The sequence below is a fragment of the Papio anubis genome, chromosome 20, assembly GCF_008728515.1.
Source record: "Papio anubis isolate 15944 chromosome 20, Panubis1.0, whole genome shotgun sequence".
NCBI classification, from domain to species: Eukaryota; Metazoa; Chordata; class Mammalia; order Primates; family Cercopithecidae; genus Papio; species Papio anubis.
In genome coordinates, this window is record NC_044995.1 from 18,053,072 (window position 1) to 18,072,559 (window position 19,488).

The following is a 19,488-nucleotide window of genomic DNA, read 5'->3' on the forward strand; positions in this document are numbered from 1 at the left end:
AAAAACCCTTATTGAGACAGGATCTGTCTCTGTTGCCCAGGCTGGAGCACAGTGGTGTGATCACAGTTCACTGCAGCTTTGACCTCCTGGGCTCAAACCATCCTCCCACCTCAGCCTCCCAGTCCCAGCCTGAGGCCAGGACTACAGGTGTGTGGCACCACGCCTGACTAATTTTTGTATGTTTTCTTTTTTTGTAGAGACAGGGTCTAGCCATGTTGCCTAGGCTGGTCTCAAACTCCTGAACTCAAGTGATCCTCCTGCCTCAGCCTCCCAAAGTGCTGGGATTACAGTTGTGAGCCACTGCCCCCGGCCCCAGACTTATTTTTATCTGCTCGTGAACATTAAAGAGATGGTGTAATTTGTAGTTTATTTCTTGGTTTTCTGGCTTCTTTCATTCCACCTAACATTTGTGAAAGCCAATCACATTCTGTGTAGAAAGAACTTGTTCACTCCCACTGCCATGGGGTCTTCCATTGTATGAAGAAACCACAATTTGTTCATATTTACTGAGTTAAAAATGGAACTATATCCAACAGCAGAGAATGTCACACGACCACCAAGACAAAAGGGGTGAATCTATATGTCTTTTTTTTTTTTTTTTTTGAGATGGAGCCTCGCTCTGTTCCCAGGTTGGAGTGCACTGACACGATCTCAGCTCAGTGCAATCTTCGCCTCCCAGGCTCAGGCGTTTCTTCTGCCTCAGCCTCTGGAGTAGCTGGGATTACAAGCCTGCGTCACTACGCCTGGCTAATTTTTGTATTCATAATAGAGACAGAGTTTTGCCATGTTGGTCAGGCTGGTCTCAAACGCCTGACCTCAGGTGACCCACCCGCCTCGGCCTCCCAAGGCGATTACAGGCATAAGCCACCACACCCGGCCTATATGTCTTTCATGGTGTATTGTTATGTTAAAAAAAAAATCACAGCCAGGTGTGGTGGCTCACTTCTGTAATCCCAACACTTTGGGAGGCTGAGGTGGATGGATCGCTTGACCCCAGGAATTCGAGACCAACCTGTGCAACATAGTGAGACCCCATAAAAATACAGAAATTAGCTGAGCATGTTGGTGTGAGCCTATAATCCCAGCTACGCAGGGGCAGAAGCAGAGGATCACTTGAGCCCAGGAATCAAGGCTGCAGTAAGCCATGATCATGCCACAGCACTCCAGCCTGGGCAACAGAGCAAGACCCTGTCTCGATAATAATAATTTTAAAAAAGCAAACTGTTCCTTACAGTGTTGTGCATAGTGACAAAGAAATCGACACAATCTAAGTGTCCAGCATTAGGAGAATGATAAAAAAAAAAAAATCACATTGGCCAGGTGTATTGGCTCATGGCTATAATCCCAGCACTTTGAGAGGCTGAGGCAGACAGATCATGAGGTCAAGAGTTCAAGACCAGCCTGGCCAACATGGTGAAAATCTGTCTCTACTAAAAATACAAAACTTAGCCGGGCGTGGTGGCATGCGCCTATAATCCTAGCTACTGGGGAGGCTGAGGCAGGAGAATTGCTTGAACCCGGGAGGTGGAGGTTGCAGTGAGCCAAGATTGCACCACTGCACTCCAGCCTGGGCAACGAAGCCAGGCTCTGTCTCAAAACAAACAAACAAACGAACAAAAAAAACCCCAAAACCAAAACCAAAAAGAAAGAAACAAGTGGGCTGGGTGATGTTAGGCCCATGTTCTCAAAGCTAGAAGAAACCAGGAGGAAGAGTCAGAAGGCTGGTGGAGCCAGAGCATTGGAAGAAGTTTCCAGCCAGTCAGGAGGCAGAGATCAGTTGGGGCTGGAGGACGCGGTAGGTCGGGGCGTAGGGCGGGGGGACGGCGGGGCGCCGCTGACCTGTTGTTGTCCACATAGCGGATGAGCAGCGGATACAGGGCGTACAGGTCCCGGCAGAGCACGGAGAACTCGTCTCGCACCAGCAGCTCGCCCTCCTGGGCCTCGGCCTTGGCCTCCAGCCGCAGCTGCTCCTCCTCGGACACCACCTTCCCCGCCCTCTTGCGCAGCCGCCCGATGGTGGGGATGAAGTGGGACTGCAGGAGCTCCGGCCGCGCACGGCTCACGATGGGCTGTGCGAACACTGCAGGGGCGCAGTGGGCTCCGATGCCACCTCCGGCCTCTGATACAGGCCCTGACCTCCGTTCCCAGCCCGACTCCCTAACGGCACCTCCGACCTAGCAGCTGCCATACGACCCCAGCCTGACCCTAACCTCGGACATCGTCCCTGAACACTGATCCCAGCCATAGCTCCTGACCTGAACCTATGACCCAGTCCCTATCCTGTGACCCCAGCCCGGCACAAATCCCTGACTTCTTCTGACCTCTAACAACTGAAGCCTCACCTGTTACTTCACTTTCTTTTTTTCTTTCATTTTTTTTTTTTTTTTTTTTGAGACAGAGTTTCACTCTTGTGGCCCAGGCTGGAGTGCCATGGTGCCATCTCGGCTCACTGCAACCTCCGCCTCCTGAGTTCAAGCGATTCTCCTGTCTCAGCCCCCCAAGTAGCTGGGATTACAGGCGTCTGCCACCACACCCAGCTAACTTTTGTATTTTTGGTAGAGACCGGGTTTCACCATGTTGGCCAGGCTGGTCTCGAACTCCTGACCTTAGGAGATCCACCCATCTCGGCCTCCCAAAGTTCTGGGATTACAGGCGTGAGCCACTGTGCCTGGCCTGTTACCTCATCCTTAACTAGCATGACCCCTGACCCCAATCTTTAACCTCTGACCTGGCCCATACCCAGACTCTTACCTCACTATGTGATTTCTGGTCACTATGTGACCCCAAGGTCATGAATGGGCTTCTTACCCCAGCCTCTGGCCCCTGATCCTGGCCTCTGATCCCAGCTCCACGAGCTGGTCTCAAGTGATCCACCCACCTTGGCCTCTCAAAGTGCTGGGATTATAGGCATGAGCCATCATGCCTGGCCCGAATCCTGATCCGAACTGACGGGCAAAAAAAGCGCAAAAGCCGCAAAAAAGTGGATGAGCCATCGACGACATGTTTGTTTCTCGATCCCGGACGATCCTCGACTTTATTCTTTGGGACTATAGGTGTGTGCCAACTACACCTGGCTAATTAAAAAAGTTATTTATTTTTTAAAGAGATGGGGTCACGCTATGTTACCTAGGCTGGTCTCAAATGGCTGGCCTCAACTGGTCCTCCCACCTTGCCTCCCAAAGTAAGCTGGAGTAACAGTTAGAGCCACCATGCCCAGTTGACCCCTGGCCTTTGACGCTGAAAAAACCTACACTCTGACTCCTCCCAACTCCCCAGGGGACCATGGGCCTCCCTTCAGAACATCTTTGGCCATGGGAACCCAGCTGACCCACCCCTCAGACCCCCAGTGCCCTGCACTCCACCACCAGCCAGCTTCATCCAGGAGGCCTGGCCAATGCCCAGGTTGCTGGACGCATGACTCTCAGGATATTCCCAGCAGGGAGGTTGAGGTGGTCAGAGGTGACAGCTGTGCAGGTGGGGTGGGGCCATGGCAGGGCAGGAGGGGGTGCCTGGCCCGCTGGGCCCCACACCATCGGGCAGGTAGCTGGCTAGCATGGGCAGCGTGATCTCACGACGTGGGCGGCATCTCTGTGTAGCTGGCCCCTGACTGCCAGCCCCCGATGTCTGCCATGAGCCGCCTCCAGCACCGGGATGTCAGGACACATCTCTCCCTCCACACTGTTGGGGAGCCCCAGGACTGGGGTACAGGGAGAGTGGGGCAGGGAATGTCAACCGACACCCCCAGACCTTTCAGTGCCCTGGCCTTCCCCTACAATACATCAGACACCCATTGGAATTGCCACCCCCAAACCAGTCTCCCCAAACCCTATTCCTCCCATCTCACCCTCCAGCCCAACTACTCCTCTCCCAACCCTCACACTGGAAACTCAGTGGCCCTGCAAACACTTCACACCCCCGAGCCTGTCTGCTGCCTAAAAATCTCACCCCCAGGAAAACCTTCCCTCCTAAAAATCTCCCACATCCCAAGCCCATTCCCCCTCATCCCACAGTGCAGCATACCCAAAAGACCTTTTTCCAACCCCACCTCGCCCCTGGCCGCCTTCCTGAATCCCCACACCCGGCTCACTCCCTTGAAACAGACAACCTGTCACTTGCTCACTTGCTGACTCTGGGCCAGGTGCCATTCTGGGAGCACAGCGACCAAGAAGACGAGCCTTGCCCTGAGCGTGATATTCCCCTAGGTCTGACGCTTCTTATTTAGCCCCTCTCTGGACCCAGAACTCAGGGGGACTTTTGTCTATTTTATCTGTTCACTGCTGAACCTCAGGTGACTAGGACAGTGCCTCATACATCGTGAACTGCTCAATACATATTTGCTGAATGAAGGAATGAACCCACAAGCTTCCTCAATCCTCTCACCAGATACCCCTCACCCTATGTCTCCAAGCTTCACATGCCCCTCAAATGTCACCATCACTAAAATAAATTCCACAGCTCCAAATTCCATGGATGGGTTTTGCTATGTTGCCCAGGTTGGTCTCAACTCCTGGACCTCAAGCAATCCTCCTACCTTGGCCTTCCAAAGTGCTGGGATTACAGGCGGACCCACTGCCTCTGGCCACCAAGTGCTATTTTTCTAAACTTTATCAATGGATTCGCTTTTAAAAAATCAAATTAATCTCCTAATGCTCCCCCATGTAATGGCCTTGAAATGCTCCCCAAACCATAAACTCTGGGGTTCCTGGAATGTGTGGCACCTCCCAACTGGGAATCCCTCAGCCACAGTCCAGCCCAGCCACACTACCCCCAAATTAGGCCTTCCTGTTGCCCCAGAGCTGGGAGACCCAGACCCCGGTGCACTGCTTCAGCCCCACACAGCTTACTGGCCCCGCCTCGGGAGACTTGGTGGTGTGCACGAGCAGGCGTTGTAATTGCTCAGCTGGGGCTCCAGGAACCCACCGCATGGCTGCTGCCAGACGTGGGGCCAGGCACTCCCCAAGGGCTGGCCGAAGCCTGGAAGAGGGGCTGTGCTGAGCTGCCACGCGGTCCCCTCTTCGGGTCCTGGGTCCCAGCCCCATCTCCATAGAAACGCTCCCAGAACCCTTTGGGACAGAGCTGCCTTTCTTCCACGGTGCTACTTGTTTTTGTTTTTTAAGACAGGGTCTCGCCTGTCACTCAGGCTGCAGTCCAGTGGCCTGGGATTCCCGCCTCACTGGCGACCCTCAATTCCTGGGCTCAAGCTTATCCCTCCCACCTCTGGCCTCCTGAGTCAGCTGGGATTACAGGCATACACCATGCACCATGTCTAGTTAGTTGCTGGCTTTTGTAGAGATGCAGTCTCACTATGCTGCCCAGGCTGGTTGTTCTCAACTCCTGAGCTCAACTGGATCTTCAGATCTCAGCCTTAGGAGTAGCAGAGAGACTCTTACAGGCACCAGCCACCACACCACAACCACACCAGGCTAATTAAAACAATTTTTAGAGATGGAGTCTCACCATGTTGCCCAGGTTAGTCTCAAACTCCTGAGCTCCAGTGACTCTCCCTCCTTGGCTCTCCCAAAGTGCCTCAAGGTGGTGTGAGCCACTGCACCGGTGTCACTTGGAAGTATGAATAACTTCAGAGCTGGTGGAAACAGCCTCAGCCCCGCTCTTGCTGTATTAGTAATCAGCTCGGGAGCGGTCACGTACACTGCCAGGGCCCTCCCCAGGGACCCCAGTGTTGCGCGGCACCTGTGTACAGTCCCCATGGTCTGCGCCTCCCCTTCTCAGCGAGGCCCCTCGGGCGCCTGCTTCCCGGCCCCAGACCTGGCGGCTCTACCTCCTTGCCTGACCTGTCCCTTGAGCGCCCTCACGTGCCGCTGGGAACTGGTGGCTGCAGCCGTGTGTGGAAGATTCGTAACACCTACCTCTGCTTTTCACACACCCCCGTCTTCTTTCTCCTGCTCCTCCCTTCCCTCCGTCTTCCCACTCCAGCCCCAAACGATGGCTCTCTCCTACTTTCCACGTAAATGTTCTTGGTGGTTCCTAGGGAGTAGATACTGCACAGCGTTTCCTGGTAGCAAGAGAGACCTGACGTCGTCCACTGAGGGAGACGGAGCGAGGCTGTGATGCACTCTCACAAGACAAGCTCCTCCCCACCCCACCTCCCCCTGTCTCCAAATAGGCCCATGCAGTGAGGAAGAGCCAGCAGCTTTACAGCCAGCCTGCCATGTAGTCTTGTGACTTAAACAAGCTACCAAACTCTCTCAGCCTCCATTTCCTAATCTATAACATGGGGATAGTTATAGTACCTCCTCATGGGTTGGCTGTGAGGATCAAATGATACTACTGGAAAGTCACTGTGAACGGGGCAATAATTTTAGGCACTCAATGTAAACGCTGTAGATGTTGTTTCTGTGAGAGGAGTGATGGCCCTATAATGAAAGTGGTACTTCCTCCAGGAAAGCAAACAGACCTGCAATGTTACCGCAATTTTAGGCTATCTTTTCATTTTATTTAAAATGTATATATTTTAGTGTTACGTGCTTCACGCTTAATCCTTAGCACTTTGAGGCTGAGGTGGGCAGATCACCTGAGGTCAGAAGTTCGAGACCAGCTCAACATGGTGAAACCCATCTCTACCAAAAATACAAAAAATTACCTGAGTGTGGTGGTGAATGCTCTGCAATCCCAGTTGGCTGGGAGGCTGAGGCAGGAGGACCGCTGAACCCGCAGAGGTTGCAGTGAGCCGATCATGCTGAGCCAGACTCCAGCCTGGGTGACAGACTCTGTCTAAAAAATAAAATAAAATAAAATAAAAAATAAGAAGTTTTAGAGATGGGTCTCAGTATGTTGCCCAGGCTGGTCTCAAACTCCTGGTCTTAAGTGATTTGGTCTGCCCCCAGCCTCCCAAAGTGCCTCGATTACAGGTGTGGGAGCCACTGCTGATTCTGAATTATTTTAAAAAATCAAAGACATTTTGTGGGTAACTCCAGGGAAATTTTAAATACGGTTAGGTTAGGTGTGGGATAATGATATCGCGGGTTTCACACAAGCAGCTGTTCTTGAGACGGAGTCTCGCTTGCCACCCAGGCTGGAGTGCAGTGGCTGGATCTCAGCTCACTGCAAGCCCTACCCTGGGTTCACGCCATTCTCTCCTGCCTCAGCCTCCTGGAGTAGCTGGGACTACAGGCTCACCACCCTGCCCGCTAGTTTTTGTATTTTTTAGTAGAGACAGGGGTTTCACCGTGGTCAGCTACAGGGATGGTCTCTCGACCCTGACTGGATCCGGGCCCTTCCCGCCTCCCAAAGTGCTGGGATTACAGGCTGAGCCACCTCGGCTGAGAAGGCCTATTCTAGGAAAGCCGTAGCTGATGAACATTATGGATGAGGTTATCCTGGTGTGTGTGCAACTTACATCCAAAAGTTCAACCAAAACTAAATATTTTCACCTACTACACAGTGAAGGGTAAGCAGATGGGCTTTCTTCTTTCTTTTTTTTTTTTGTTTTTGAGATGGAGTCTTTGCTCCATCACCCAGCTGACTTTGCAGTGGCGCTGACCACCACTGTAACCTCCACCTCCTGGGTTCAAGCAGTTCTGTGCCTCAGCCTCCCAAGCAGCTGGGACTACAGGTGTGAGCTTCACCGCACTCCAGCCAACAATTTTCTTTCTTTCCACCTTCCTGTATGTTTCGAGAATTTCAAATAAAAAAAGTTGGATGGGAGAAGAACCCTATCCAGGTGCTACTTTTCTATTCTTCTTTTTTAAGATGGGGTTTTGCTGTGTTGCCCAGGTTGGTCTTGAACCTGGCTCCAAGTGATCTTCCCTACCTTGGTCTCCCAAAGTGCTGGAATTACAGGCATGAGTCACTGAGCCTGGCTACTAAGTGCTACTTCTCTTTTCTTTTCTTTTCTTTTTGAGATGGAGTCTCGCTTCTGTTGCTCAGGCTGGCGTATGATGGCACGATCTCGCTCACTGCAACCTCCGCCTCCTGTCTGGGCGGATTCTTCCTGCCTCAGCCTCCCAAGTAGCTGGGATTATAGGCAACCACCACCATGCCCGCTAATTTTGTATTTTTAGTAGAGACAGGGGTTTTGTCATGTTGGCCAGGCTGGTCTTGAATTCTGACCAGGTGATCTGGTCTGCCTTGGCCTCCCAAAGTGCTGGGATTACAGGCGTGAGCCACTGTGCCCAGCCAAGTGCTACTTTTCTCTTAAACTCCCTATCAATAATAGATTATCTTTACCAACAAGGACCCTATTTTATTCCTTATTTATTTTAGAGACAGAATTTTGCTGTTATCCAGGCTGAGTGCAGTGACATGATCATAGCTCACTGTAGCCTCCAACTGTTAGGACTCAAGTGATCCTCCCATCAGCCTCCCCAGTAGTTGGGATTACAGGCGCAGCCTCCATGCCTGGCTAATCTTTAAAATTGTTTTTTAGTATATTGTGCCCCTATGTTGGGTCCAGGCTGGTCTTGAACTCCTGCTATCAAGCTGCCTCCTGCCTCAGCCTCCCAAAGTGCTGGGATTACAGGCATGAATCGCTGTGCCAGTCCATTTAGGTCTTTTTGTTAGAGCTGCTGAGTCATGATCCCTCTTTTAACTCATTTGCCACCTGCCAAGCAGTACTGACACATGCTTTGTTACAGCAAGAAATCCACACACTCAAACACCCAGGACTTCAATAGGCACCCAGGATGGGTGGTGTTGGCCACATGACTCCCCACAACCTGCCCTTGGGTCAAGAGCCCTTACTAATGACGCCATCTCCCAACTGGTGCTGGGCTGCATGCTGGAAGAGGGTGGTGAGGACCGCAGCAGCCACGGTGGTGTAGGTGAGGTTCTGGCCCACTTTTCACCTGGCAGGCGCTTCTGTGACACCTGCCCAGCCGCAGGTTCTCCACTCATCTTCTCATGTCCTCCCAGGCACTGGCTAGAAGGAGCTGAGGCCAGCCTTCACGCATCTCAGGGCCTGACTTCATCACCGGCCCTAGAAGGGCAGCAGGGGAACAATCTCAGCTCTGGAATCGGACAGTCTAGGAGACCAGGGTTGGGGCAAACATGACGGGTGGGAGGGTGCCACTGCCCATGGCTTTCTCCTACCTGGCATCCAGAGCTGGGCCAGATGTGAAGACAGTTAACCACAAAGCCGGGCATCCTCATTCCTGGGAGAGGAAGACTGGGCCGGGAGATGGCATGGCTAAGAGGACAGAGGACAGTGCCTCCCTACATCCACCCCAACCCTCTCTTCCTGAGGCTACCCCAGGCTACGTTGGAATGCCATTGCACCCCCACCCCGCCCTGGACTCCTACAGTGCCTCCCTGGGCCCCCTCCTCCCTGCCCCACACTCTTTCTGGCCTTCTTCCTGCCCAGCCCTGGACCCCTGGGCTGTCCTGTTCGAGATGGGTCTGTCTCTCCCACTGGCCTGGGAGTCCCATTGAGGGCAGGCCCAGGGTGTTCCCAGTCACTGCCCTGCCCCGGATACCCGGGTCCATGTCTCCGGGTCCAGAGGAAGAACACAACAAAGCTTGTTCAAAATTACAGAACTCCGGGAGCCATTTCTTCAGGGTGAGAAGAGAGAGATTAGGAGGAAGACTAAGGGAGTGGAGCCACTTACCAAAGAGAGACTCGGTGGCGGACAACATACAAGTTTGCAGAAGAGGCTGAAGAAAGAGAAAGGATAGAAGGCAGGAGAAACAGCAAGTGAGGAGACCAAGGAGACGAGGAAAGCGGGTGACCCAATTAGAGTGAGACAGGGACAGAGAGAAGACAAGGAGAGAGGAACCAGGAGGGGGGCCGAATGACGGAGACAGGAGGATAGGAAGGGGCAGAGAGATGGGCAAGCTGGTAAAGCCTGGTAGGCAGTAACTGGGATGCTGGGGGAGGTGAGGGGCAAGTCGGCCTTCTTATTATTCTTTGTTTGTTTATTTTTTGAGACAGGCCCTGCCTCTGTCACCCAGGCTGGAGTGCAGTGGCTGAGTCCCCAGCCCCGCAGCCTCCAGCCCTCGGGTTCAAGCCGGACCCCACCTCAGCCTCCCGAAAGTGCCACCACCAGCTAATTTTGTATTTTTTGTAGAAATGGGTCTCTTCGGCATGTTACCCAGACTGGCCTCAAACTCCTCGGCTTCAACTGATCTTCTCTCCCACCTCAGCTTCCCCAAAGCATTAGGGAATTACAGGTGTGAGCCACCGCCCGCCTTGAGTTGGCCTCCTCGACAGGGGTGTGATTGATTTGTCCCAAGTTGTCTGAGAGAGTCCCACATTCTGGGAAGCTCCTTCAGTCCCGGCACACTAGGATGGCTGGTCACCATAGCCCTTCAGCTGCCTCTGCAGGAGATTTGTCAGTACCCAACACCCAGCACCCAGGACAGAGCCTCCACGGGCGTAAGGATTACAATACTGTGGGGTCAGGGGCTGGGTCCAGGGTCACAGGCGCTCCACCTGGTGATCATTTCCTTCTCCTTGTTGGAGGCGTACGCCACTGCCCAGCACTTTAGCAGGAGTGGACAAGAAATAGAGGCAGTGGTTGGTGGAAGTACTGCTGACTTCAAAGGGAGCATGAGATGGGTGGGTGGAGGAGATAAAGCTGCCCGGTGAGGGGTGGTGGGTGTGGTGAGCCCATGAGTCCCCAGCCCTCCCTAGCTTCTTTTTTTTTTTTTTTTTTGAGATGAGTCTCGCTTCTGTCACCCAGGCTGGAGTGCAGTGGCCGATCTCTGCTCACTGCAAGCTCCTCACTCGGTTTACTTATTCTCCCTACCAGCCTCCCCGAGTAGCTGGGACTACAGGCGCCACCTCACTGCTAGTTTTTTGTATTTTTTAGTAGAGACGGGGTTTCACCGTGTTAGCCAGGATGGTCTCGATCTCCTGACCTCGTGATCCGCCCGTCTCGGCCTCCCAAAGTGCTAGGATTACAGGCTTGAGCCACCGCACCCGGCCTCCTCTAGCTTCTAAGCCCACCTCTCACCTTGGCAAAGAATTTAATCTCCTGTTCATGTGGGGACTTTTCCACTCGCCCACTGCTGACCACAGCCTCTGTAGGGAGAGCAAACAGGGTTCACGGTGGGTTCAAGGCTGGGGAACCCAGGGTGTTCTGATGGGCAGGATGCTAGGAGCAGAGTTGGGAAATGATGGGGAATAAATTATTGGTATGAAGTCATTTGTGTTGACTTTGAGATAAACCTTTCTCCTACTTTTCATCTGATTCCCCCAACTCCTTTTTTTTTTTTTTTTTTGAGACAGAGTTTCACTCTTGTCACCCAGCCTGGAGTGCAATGGCACCATCTCGGCTCACTGCACTCTCTGCCTCCTGAGTTCAAGCGATTCTCCTGACTCAGCCTCCTAAGTAGCTGGGATTACAGGTGTGCACCACCACACCCAGCTAATTTTTGTATTTTTAGTACAGCCAAGTACACCATGTTGTCCAGGCTGGTCTCAAACTTCTGACCTCAGGTGATCCACCCGCCTCAGCCTCCCAAAGTGCTTTCCCCCAACTTCTTGATTAAACCCTTCCTGAAGCTGACGACTCCTTGATCAAACCCTTTCTGAAGCTGACGATGGGGAAAACAAACTGGAATGGGTCCTGGAACATGCCCTTCCTCACCCACCACAATTACTTTTCATTCTGAACTTGAATACATGGCACTGAGTTAATCTGCAACAAATGAATGAATGAACCAAATGAAACAAGAAGTCAATGTAAACAAATTAGAGTTAATTTTAAAATGGAAATCAATTTCAAACAATAATAATGGTGATAGTCGTAACTGATTCTATTAAAATAATAATACTGGCTCCAATTATTAAACACTTGCTATGGCCTTGGCACTGTGAGACATGTCATCCTCACATAGTCTCCTTACAACTTGGAGGTCTGTGCAGTTGGTTCCCAGCCCCCATTTTTCAGATGAGGAAACTGAGGTGAAGTAACTGACCCCAGGTCAGTAAGTGACAGAACCATGGCTAGTTATGGCGAACATATGCTCATATCACAGGTGAGGAATCAGAGGTCTAGAGAGGGAAGGGAATTGTCAAGGGGATGTGCAGCACTGAAGCTAGGCAGGCAGGCTTTGAGGCAAGACGTGACAGCGAATCCTGCTCTGCCACTCACCTGGAGGGAATTTGGGGTTCCTGAGGGCAGCTCTCAAGGGGAATGCTGGGGAGGGGGTCTCTAGGGAAACTGGAGGGGATTGCAGGGCCTAGCTTAGTTGCACTAATTCTTAGTGGCCTGGAAGAGGCATTGGGAGCATCCCAACAACCCCAGCTTTCAAAATGGATCCAGAAGTCTGCCCTGTTCTCACCCTTTTTGCCTCCTGTCTCCACCCCAGTCAAGCCAGAGGGACCCCGTGAACACCAGAATTATGGATCACGTCCATCCTTGGCTCAGCCCTCAAACCCCAACTCCATCTCACTCCAGATAAAGGTCAAAGTCCTCATCACAGCTAGCAAAGCCCTGCGTGATCTGCCCCAGTCACCTCTGTGACCCCGTTTATCTCTGTCCCCCTCGATGACTCTGCTTCAGCTACAGGGCATCCTGACACTCACACCAAGGACCTCTCAGGGCCTTCGCACTCACTGTTCCTTTGCCTGTGAGGAACAGATGTCTCCCAGAGGTCCACACAGCTCCTCCCTCACCTCCTTCATGGCTTGCCTCAGATGTCACTTTCTCATCAAAGTCTTTCCGGAACACCCTATTTAAAATTACAACTGGCTCCACACTCCCAGTCCCCTCTACCTGGCTCTATTGTTTTCTTCTTCCCATGACACTGATCACCTTCTAACACTAAATGATTTCGTTATTTATGATGCTAACTGCCTGAAGCCAACACAGGAGTAGTTGCAGGGAAGTAGGGTTCATTTGTCATCTTCACTGCTGTACCCCAGCATCTAGAACAGTGTCTGGCACATAGTAGAAGCTCAATAAACATCAGATAAGGGGAGGACGGATTGAGTGCAGGAACGGGTGTCCTAGGTGAGTCTGGTCTGCAGAACCGGTATCTGCAGGTGGGGCGGGCATAAGGGGGGGATTTCTCCCTACCCAGGTGGGCAATGAACTCCTGAGAAATGTCCATCCAGCGCAGCAGCTGCTGCAGGAAGCCAAAGGCAAACCGCTTTTCAATGGAAGATGAGTCCAGTTCCATGTCCTTAAGGCCTCTGGAGATGTGGAGAGAGGGATCAGCCCAGACACCGGCCCTACAGTTTCCCACCCTTCTCAGATCCGCCTCTGCTCCTGCTGGCCACATCTGTATCAGCTTTGGCTTCACCCCAGGTTGGGGCTCCACTCTGAGCCCCCCATGCCCCACCCCACTTAGCCTTCTCCCCTCTCTGGCGCCGCCTCTGCTCCCAGGCCCCGCCCCCTCAGCCACCTCCCCTTTGGCCCCACCTCTGTACCCCAGGCCCTGCCCTTCTCAGCCTTCTCTCCTCTTTGGTCCCGCCTCCACTCACCGGTCCCCGCCCCTCTCAGTCTCCTCCACTCTCTGGCCCCGCCTCTGCTCCCTGGGCCCCGCCCTTTTCTGCCTCCTCTCCTCTCTGGTTCCGCCTCTGCTCCTTAAGCCCCGCCCCACCCATTTCGGACTCCTCCCCATCTGGCCCCGCCTCTGTGTCCAGGCCCCACTCCCTTAGCTCCTCCCCTCTGGTTCCTTCTTTGCTCCCTAGGCCCCGCTCCTCTCGGTTCCACCCCTCTCTGGCCCCGCCTCTCCCAGCCTTTGCCGGGTGGGTTCCGCCTGCTGCTCTTCCGCGGGCGTCCCAACCCGCGTGCCTTGTAACCGCGTAGCCATTCATCTGCAGGAATTTCAGCAGCTCCTGGGCCTTCTCTCGATCTCGTGCCTTCTCCTTGGCTGTTAGCGTGTCGTAGGGGACCAGCAGGGGGTGGGTCCCACCGCCTGGGGAGGCAAAGATCAGAAATTAGGGCTCTGGGGAAGACCCGGGCCACCCTCACTGAAGTGGTTCCTGCAGTGCCCGGCATGCGTAATTATAGTAATAAAGACGAAGATACGAATAACGGAAATATTGCTTGCTGGTGCTCATCTCATTACCCCACGGTGGTAAACGCTGTTATTATTCCCATCTACAGATGGAGAAACCGAGTTTCAGGGGCATGAAGGCAATCAGTAAAGCCACACGGTGAAGCCACGGGGGTCTCCTGGGGGCGGCATGGGCGTCCTCACCTTTGGCTTCCAGCTCCTGCTTCTTCTTCCTTCCCCACGTGTTGTGGTAATTTTCCGCCAGTTGTTCTGCCATGGCCTGGGAGTGGATGCAGAGTCAACGGGTAGATTCAGAGGATGCCAGCCCCCCCAAAGACACCCCATGTCCCCCCAAAAGGATCAGGGCTCTCACCTGCAGCTCCCGGGACAGGGTAACTGCGCTAAGGTCGGGGGGCTGGGGGTTGTAGCCTTCTCGAGGATCGTAGGTCTAAGAGGACAAGGGGAATATGGGAGGTAGGTTGATGGGCTAGCAGAAAGCCCAGGCCAGCCCCCTCCCCAGGCCCCCACTAGTCCATTCTACTCCCTCCGCCCTCCCCTGGCTCAAGACCCCGTGTCCTCTCCTTAAGGCCCTGTGTCTAAACCACCCCATCCTTCTCTCCTCTGCCCTTTGCAATTATTCAGACCCCTGCCCTCTCCTTTCCCAGATCTCAAGTTTCTGCACCCCTCTCTGGCCCCACCTACCTCCCTGGGCCCCTCTCCTCTCCATCCCATCCCTGTCTGGCCACGCCCTCTCCTGGCCACGCCCCTTGTTCTAGACCCTTCCTGCCTCGTGCCCCTGCCCTCCGCCCTGGGGCATTTTGTGATATCTTCCGCCTTCACCTGGGCACTTTGTGATATCTTCCGCGTTTTTTTCTTTTCCGTCTTCTCCTCCTCACCCTCCCTGGCCTTCTCTATGGTCCATTCCCAGGCAATCATGGCCTTCAGGGACTCCTTGATGGGCCAGCGGTATATCTCTTTGTCCTAGGGTGGACAGGAGGGTGGGGAGTTGGTGGAATGGAGTGAGAGGGGGGTGGAGGAAGGACCCCAAAGGAGAAAACCCTGACCACGTGGCTAGGCAGTGGTCCAGTCTGGATTCCAACTCAAGTCTCTTACCTGCTCTGTAACAGAGCCTCCCAAACCCAATCTCCTTATCCCATTAGACACACGAGTCTCTGAGAATTTTTTTTTTTTTTTTTTTGAGACGGAGTCTCCCTCTGTCACCCAGCCTAGAGTACAGTGGCACGATCTTGGCTCACTGCCAGCTTCTCCTCCGGGGTTCATGCCATTCTCCTGCCTCAGCCTCCCGAGTAGCTGGGACTACAGGCACCCGCCACCACATCCAGCTAATTTTTTGTATTTTTAGTAGAGACGAGGTTTCACCGTGTTAGCCAGGATGGTCATCTCCTGACCTCATGATCTGCCCGCCTCGGCTTCCCAAAGTGCTGGGATTACAGGCGTGAGCCACTGCGCCCGGCTCCAAGAAGTCTTACTACAGCCAAGGAATCAAACCCATTCTCTCAGACTCTCTACCCGCTCTACCAAGTTTGAGAGAAGGCAAAGTCCACGAATGACGAGACCTAATCCACAGATCCACCTGGATGCAAACCTGTGAACCTTCCTCACTCCACCCTGAACCCTCAAATTTGGGGGTTTCATTTTGACTCCCAATGCTGGGCCTTAAGGCCTGGTCACCTTCTCTGAAAAGGTCTTGTAGGGCCTCAGCATGGGGTGGGTCTTCAACTCCTCATCTATGTTCTCTCCATAGGACCAGTTGTTCTGGATCTAGAGATGGAGAGGAGGCAGGGTGACAGGGAGGCAGCAGTTGGGGACACATGGGGGGGACCCTGGAGGAGCCGAGGACAGAGAATCCTGGGGGATCCCAGAAAAAGCTAAGGGTCTTAGGGAAGGCTGGGGGGTCTCAGGGAGATCGGGGGGTCTCAGGGAGATCTGGGGCCTCAGGGAGGAATCGGGTCAGGGGGAAAGCTGGGGTCTTGAGGGTTTCTAGGATAGGAGGACCCTGAGGCCAACCTTGTCGAAGGCCCACTTCTCATGTGTATACTCCGCAAACTTGTTAATGAAGGAGTCCAGCTTCTCCGGGATGATCACACTGTGGGGGGCATAGGGTCAGCAGATGTTGGGACTGGGTTCCCTCCACCCCTGAAATCTCCCTCTCTGTCTCCCAGCCCCCAGGCCTCACTTGAGGGTTTCCACAGGCCGGGGATCAAAGTTGCCTTCAGCATCCACTGTGGCCTTTTTCTCCGCCTTAGATGAGTATGAGGCGTCCACGTAGTCGGGGGGCAGAGCCCCAGCGATGGCACACAGACAAGGCATGGCCATTCGGTAAAGCTCCGGGTCGTATTTCTGGGAAGGCCGGGAGGAGCAGGGGTAGGAGGTCACTATAAGCCTCAGTGAGCCTCGGGACCTCAAACTCACACACTGCAATAATCAACCCTTCTCCCTGAACCCCCAAACCTGAATTATGGTCCCTCTCCTTGAAACTCAAATCTCAGACCCAACTGTATGCTCAAATCATCTCCATATTACCCTCTCCAAGCTCCCAAACTAGTGGCCCACCCCCTTTTCCATAACCTCCACGCTGAAGCCTCAACCCATAGATCCTCCTAGATCCAAACATGCAGAACCCTCTTATCCTTGAACCCCCCAAAATTGGGGGGTTTCGCTCTGGACTCCCAATTTTGGGCCCCAAACCCTCCACATAGGCCATTTTGGGGCTCCCTGCTGCCCAGACCTTATGGGCCAGAGAGTCAAAGATGCCCCAGAAGAGTTTCCGGGTGAGGTGCAGCTCCTCCTCCGAGGTGACCCCGAAGTTGGCCCAGCCTGTGGGTAGGCAGTAGTACTTCCAACAACGCTCATAGTGGTTGGTGAGGAGCTGGGTGGGAGCAAGAGGGGGACACACAAATGAAAGGGGGAACCAGCGGATGGCAGGCAGACGAAGGCCCAGAGAGACACAAGCATGCCAGTGCTTTTAAATTATGAAGGAGGTGTGGGTTATGCAAATTATATGCTAATAAGGGAAGAAATGGTATGTTTTTTGAGGAGTGGTCTTAGACAGCTTAGTATGCAAATTTAGCATTCTTAATTTAGAGTTAAGATGGGCATTAAACTAGAGCTGGTTGTGTCTGGTGTTGCTTTACACAAATAAGCGTGCTAATATTAATCCATGGGTACATAGTAAGTAAATGGGCATATGGATGCGGCAATCTGTGCTTATGCAAATTAACATATCAAGTAGAAACAAAAGCTGCACCCCATGCAAATATATGGTAATCGGGAGGAGGGCCTCCACTATCCAAGATGTAAAGTTGTTTTTTTTTTTTTTTTTTTTTGAGGTAGAGTCTCTGTCGACCAGGCTGGAATGCAATGGCACAATCTCGGCTCACTGCAACCTCCGCCTCCCAGGTTCAAGCAATTCTCCAGCCTCAGCCTCCAGAGTAGCTGGGATTACAGGTGTGCTCCACCACGCCCAGCTCATTTTTGTATTTTTAGTAGAGACCGGGTTTCACCATGTTGGCCAGGCTGGTCTCGAACGCCTGACCTCAAGTAATCTGCCCACCTCTGCCTCCCAAAGTGTTGGGATTACAGGCGTGAGCCACCGCGCCTGACTAAAATGCAAATTTGAAATACGAGCTGATTTCGATGTATTATGCAAAATAGTCAAGCTATCTGAGTTGGGGTAGCTCTTTATGCAAATTAGCATGCAAATGAAAAAATAAGAAAGACAGTGTGCAAATATTCAGAATAGCTGTGGTAATGTTTATTCAAATAAATGCACTCATTTGAATAGTGGAAGTCTGGTGGTCCAGGCATGCAAACAAACATGCTAATTAGGGAAAGTGGTGTGTTCCATGCAAATATATGCTAATTGAAGCGGGGGCTGGCTCACTGTTAAGCAAATTAAACGCTAATTAGGGAACGCTAGAGGCATCAATGAAGCAAAGTGAATGTTCTGGGAATCCTAGTATGCAAATAAGGATGCTAAGAGGTTTCTATGGGGACGCCGTCCTAACTAGTGCAGGTTAACTGGGCTGGGCAGCGCTGACACAAATGAGCCCCGCAGTCGGAGGGAAGAGCAAACCAGTGTGGGCGCGGCCTGGAAACGAACCGCTAAAGATCGCTTGTCCTTACCTTGAGTGGCATCTTGGCAAACTCGTTTAAGATGGGCACGTCGAACACCAGACGCCGCAGCAGGTGCTGCAGCATCGACGGGCGGATGTACCTGCGCGACAGCGCACAGGATGGTGGGACCTCCCCTCTAGGCCTGCTCTGCGGCCCCGCCCCTGCCCCCGCCCCGTCCTGGGGCCCGCCCCACCCCACCTGCAGAGAGCCATGAGGCAGTCCTCGATGACGTCGCGCTGTGCCTTGGTGAGCGAGCGACCCCGGGACAGGCGGTACACCGTGTGCAGCATGGAGTCCACCATGATGGCGCGGTGTTCCGTGCCCGCAAAGAGCGGCGCACACTTGGTGATGAGAGGCAGCACGGCCAGGCACAGGTAGCGGTTCAGCGCCAGTGCCATCTCGGTGGTGCTGAAAGTGGCCTAGGGCGCAGAGGGAGGACATCAGGCCCGCTGCACACCCCCGGGGCTGCTCTGGCACCTGCCCTGAGCTACTCTGGCCAAAGGATCCAAGCTTCTGATCACTCCCCCAAAACCTGCTTCTCTCAATCTCTACCACTCTCCTCCCACCCTATGCCCATGCCCCTACGCCCACAGTCCCCACCCCACCACTTACTACTTTGGCCTATGCAAAATTTCAAACACACACAACTGGTCGATGAGATTAATGAACCCCATTACAGATTTGGCCTTCTGTAAATATGGATGGTCTGCACACTTATCTCCTCTCTAAGCCTCACCTTTCTTCCTGTAATACGTTCTTTTCCATTTGTTAGAGACAGCGGTCTCTGTCGCCCAGGCTGGAGTGCAGTGGTGCAATCATAGCTTCCTGCAGCCTCGAATTCCTGGGCTCTGGTGATCCTCCTGCCTCAGCCTCACTAGTAGCTAGGACTACAGGGACGCACCTCCATGCCTGGCTAATTTCTTTTTCTTTTTTTTTGAGATAAGGTCTGGCTCTGTTGCCCAGGCAGGAATGCAGCGGTGTAATCACGGTTCACTGCAGCCTCAAAGTCTGTGCCTCAAGTGATTCTCCCACCTCAGCCTCTCTAGTAGCAGAGACTACAGGTGTGCACCACCATACCCAGCTAATATTTAAATTTTTTTGTAGAGACAGGGTCTCTCCATGTTGCCCAGGCTGGCCTCGAACTCCTGGCTTCAAGCGAACCGCCCGCCTTGGCCTCCCAAAGTTATTACAAGGGTCAGCCACCATGCACAGCCCCAGGCTCTCTTAAACCCTCTCTAGGAAGGCTTCTGTCCCCTGCTGAAACTGTTCATCCCAGTTTCCAGTGACCTTGACTTTGCTAAATTGGTGATCACTTCTCAGTGCTCATTTTCCTTGCCCTATCACCCTTCTGTTATTGCTGTTCCTGTACAGAGTTCTGTGTGTCCACAGTGCCAAACCAACATTGTGAACGAATTTTTTTTTTTTTTAAGTTGGAGTCTCGCTCTG

The 19,488-nt window shown here is 53.1% G+C and overlaps 2 protein-coding genes across 2 annotated transcripts in view; both read right to left on the minus strand.

The window, feature by feature from the left end:
- LOC101026547 (ryanodine receptor 1) overlaps positions 1–19,488 on the minus strand; it is a 168,585-nt gene that overhangs the window by 62,300 nt on the left and 86,797 nt on the right. The window contains exon 66 of the mRNA XM_031659039.1: positions 1,840–2,080. Coding sequence (XP_031514899.1) covers positions 1,840–2,080 — 241 coding nt within the window. The remainder of the gene's footprint in view (positions 1–1,839; positions 2,081–19,488) is intronic.
- Positions 10,834–18,496, minus strand: LOC116271651 (ryanodine receptor 1-like). Its single transcript, XM_031659495.1, has 12 exons — positions 18,241–18,496; positions 18,052–18,142; positions 16,655–16,795; positions 16,103–16,266; positions 15,934–16,012; positions 15,598–15,687; positions 14,746–14,886; positions 14,279–14,353; positions 14,110–14,185; positions 13,701–13,824; positions 12,981–13,096; positions 10,834–10,978 (listed from the first exon to the last, which is right to left on the minus strand). The coding sequence occupies exons 1-12, from the start codon at positions 18,438–18,440 to the stop codon at positions 10,887–10,889; spliced, it is 1,389 nt and encodes a 462-aa protein (XP_031515355.1). The 5' UTR covers positions 18,441–18,496; the 3' UTR covers positions 10,834–10,886.

Bases quoted from the DNA above. Each gene is read 5' to 3' on its own strand.
- LOC116271651 (XM_031659495.1), bottom strand. From the start codon at position 18,440: ATGGCACTGGCGCTGAACCGCTACCTGTGCCTGGCCGTGCTGCCTCTC. The intron at 16,796-18,051 runs GTAAGGACAAGC...GCTCCCACCCAG, and splicing joins TTGCCAAGATGCCACTCAAG to CTCCTCACCAACCACTATGA. The intron at 14,887-15,597 runs GTGACCAGGCCT...TGTCCACCCTAG, and splicing joins ACAAGACCTTTTCAGAGAAG to GACAAAGAGATATACCGCTG.